The sequence below is a fragment of the Tachysurus fulvidraco genome, chromosome 13 (assembly GCF_022655615.1).
Source record: "Tachysurus fulvidraco isolate hzauxx_2018 chromosome 13, HZAU_PFXX_2.0, whole genome shotgun sequence".
Classification (NCBI taxonomy): Eukaryota; Metazoa; Chordata; class Actinopteri; order Siluriformes; family Bagridae; genus Tachysurus; species Tachysurus fulvidraco.
The window spans coordinates 3,379,712-3,382,211 of NC_062530.1; the positions used below are offsets into that span (position 1 = coordinate 3,379,712).

The window sequence follows — 2,500 nt, forward strand, 5'->3', positions numbered from 1 at the left end:
GTGTATCCTGCCTCGATGCCCGATGATGCCTGAGATAGGCACAGGCTCCCCGTGACCCGAGAAGTTCGTATAAGTGGTAGAAAATGAATGAATGAATGAAATCCAAATTTTGATCTTGAAATTCATTATATTTCAAACAGTTCTACCACCAACCGAAGAACTTGTCAACTTATCGTCAAATCACATCTCCTACACCGTGACCAGACTGAGTCCTTTTACTGACTACAACTTCAGCGTGTCTGCCTTCACGACTGTAGGAGAAGGACCTGCCACCCTGATCGCACAGAAGACTCAGGAACAGGGTAAAATGAGACCAGAAATCACAAGTCTGCTAAAATAGGGCATCTGATGTCAGCCTATAGCTGGTCAAGTTTTTCTGTAAACCTAAAATGCATCATTCATTTCCAGTATTTACATTTCTGCTGGATTTAGAAGAAACCTTCAGAGTCGGTCTCGTAAAGAGCGACTCAAAATCTGCAGCTCTTAGGTCTCAGGTCTCCTAAGAAACCTGAGATACGGACAGAGAAACAGGAGATGTGAACTTGTATGTCATTTGCATGACAATGGCAGGAGAAGCCGTAAGATCCTCTCATTGATCCCACAGATTTAATATATAGTCAGAACACGAGTGGACCAAGACCTGAACCCTGAGGATCTCTTATAGTAAATAACATAATCAAAAATGTATTTAGGTCAAAAATTAAAATAATATTAATTCTAATTAAATAAAATTCAGCTATACACAAAGAAAAGTAAATAACAAATAGAAAATAAATGTAAAATATCATCGATGGCAGAAACTTTGGATTTATGCTTCATTTAGTAACAACCGTTATTTAGGAGCAGACCTTTCTGTTTCATTATAAATATTATTATTATTAATATTATTAGCTTTTAAAGTGTCTGTATTCTTCCCTAATGTATAAACTCTTCTTCCTCAGTGCCTAGCTCTGTTCAGGATGTGTCCTATGAGAACATAAGCTCCACCTCTATCTTTGTGAGCTGGAATCCACCTCTGAACCCCAACGGGAAGATCACACACTACACCGTCTACATCCTCAACCTGCACAGTCACGAGGCTCGACAACGGGTTACGAACACCACCAGTATCGTCCTCACAGGTTCGAAGCCTATCTGCACTACACATTAACACCAGAATCATTTCTGCTAATCTCTTAAGTAACATTTCCTTCTACAGGTTTGGATAAATACACACAGTATAAGGTGCGTGTGGCTGCTTGGACGGCAGCAGGCGAGAGCCCTGTGTCTGATGAGGATAACATCTCCGTACTGACGCCTGAGGATGGTATGGACGATAATACACAATCTCATATTATATGCAGTTTCTTAAATGGAAATCGAGTGTTAAAATTCAGTTAAGATAATCTATCAGTTGTAATTGACTATAAATTAAAAATATAAGTGAAGTGACGTGACATACGGCTAAGTACGAGTACGGTGACCCATACTCAGAATTTGTTCTCTGCATTTAACCCATCCAAAGTGCACACACACAGCAGTGAGCACACACACAGCAGTGAACACACACACACACACACCTTGAACACACACCCGGAGCAGTGGGCAGCCATTTATGCTGCGGCGCCCAGGGAGCAGTTGTGTGAGTTCGGTGCCTTACTCAGTGGCATCTCAGTCGTGGTATTACCAGCCAGAGACTCAAACCCACAACCTTAGGGTTAGGAGTCAAACTCTAACCATTAGGCCACAACTTCCCCCCACACAGCAGTGTATATATAGATATAAATAGCGATTATACTGTATATAGTGATTATAATTATAATTATAATTAGAAACTGTTTATTATTAAAATGAAAAAAATTAAAACGCATGGAAAAGAACAATTCATAATTTTTAAAAATATAATTCTAAATGTAATTATTGAAATAGGGTAAGAAGGTGATTTTCCTGCAACTCTTATACTTAAAAAAAAATCATTCTCTACGTCATCATCATCATCCATGAACTCACTGAAGGTCTACCTCAGATTCTGACCAAAGTTGTTCATACTGTATTTTGTTCTCAGGCTAGTAAATTGTACCCTGTCATATGTAGCTATAACAGCAAACATGGTGATATCTTTAAATAGCGGATCGTCGCCTCAGGAGCCGAAACGGTATATATATGGAAGTGTGAGGTTCACACGTCTTGTAACATGTCTCTTCCAGAGCCGGATTCTCCTCCTCACACCCTGGAGCTTTTGAACACCACGTCGTCAACAGCCACCATTACCTGGTCTCCTCCTGATAAACCCAACGGCATCATTATCTTCTATGAGGTGACCTACAGCAACTCCACTTTCAGCTACACGGTGAACTCGAACGCCCCCAGCGTCACACTGCGCCACCTCAAACCGTACACGCTCTACAACGTCACTGCGCGTGGCTACACGCGGCTCGGCCACGGAAATAAGACCTCACCTACACTACAGATGCTGTCCGGGGAGGATGGTGGGTCTTTAAGTCACTAGGTGTAGTTGTAA

General features: G+C 41.2%; 1 protein-coding gene across 4 annotated transcripts in view; it reads left to right on the forward strand.

Annotated features, from left to right (window-relative positions):
- The window catches only part of ptprq (protein tyrosine phosphatase receptor type Q), a 61,533-nt gene that overhangs the window by 31,601 nt on the left and 27,432 nt on the right, over nt 1–2,500 (forward strand). For all 4 annotated transcript variants that reach the window (XM_047822651.1, XM_047822649.1, XM_047822650.1 and 1 more), the window contains 4 exons: nt 141–302; nt 942–1,121; nt 1,199–1,306; nt 2,187–2,468. In XM_047822651.1, coding sequence (XP_047678607.1) covers nt 141–302; nt 942–1,121; nt 1,199–1,306; nt 2,187–2,468 — 732 coding nt within the window. The remainder of the gene's footprint in view (nt 1–140; nt 303–941; nt 1,122–1,198; nt 1,307–2,186; nt 2,469–2,500) is intronic.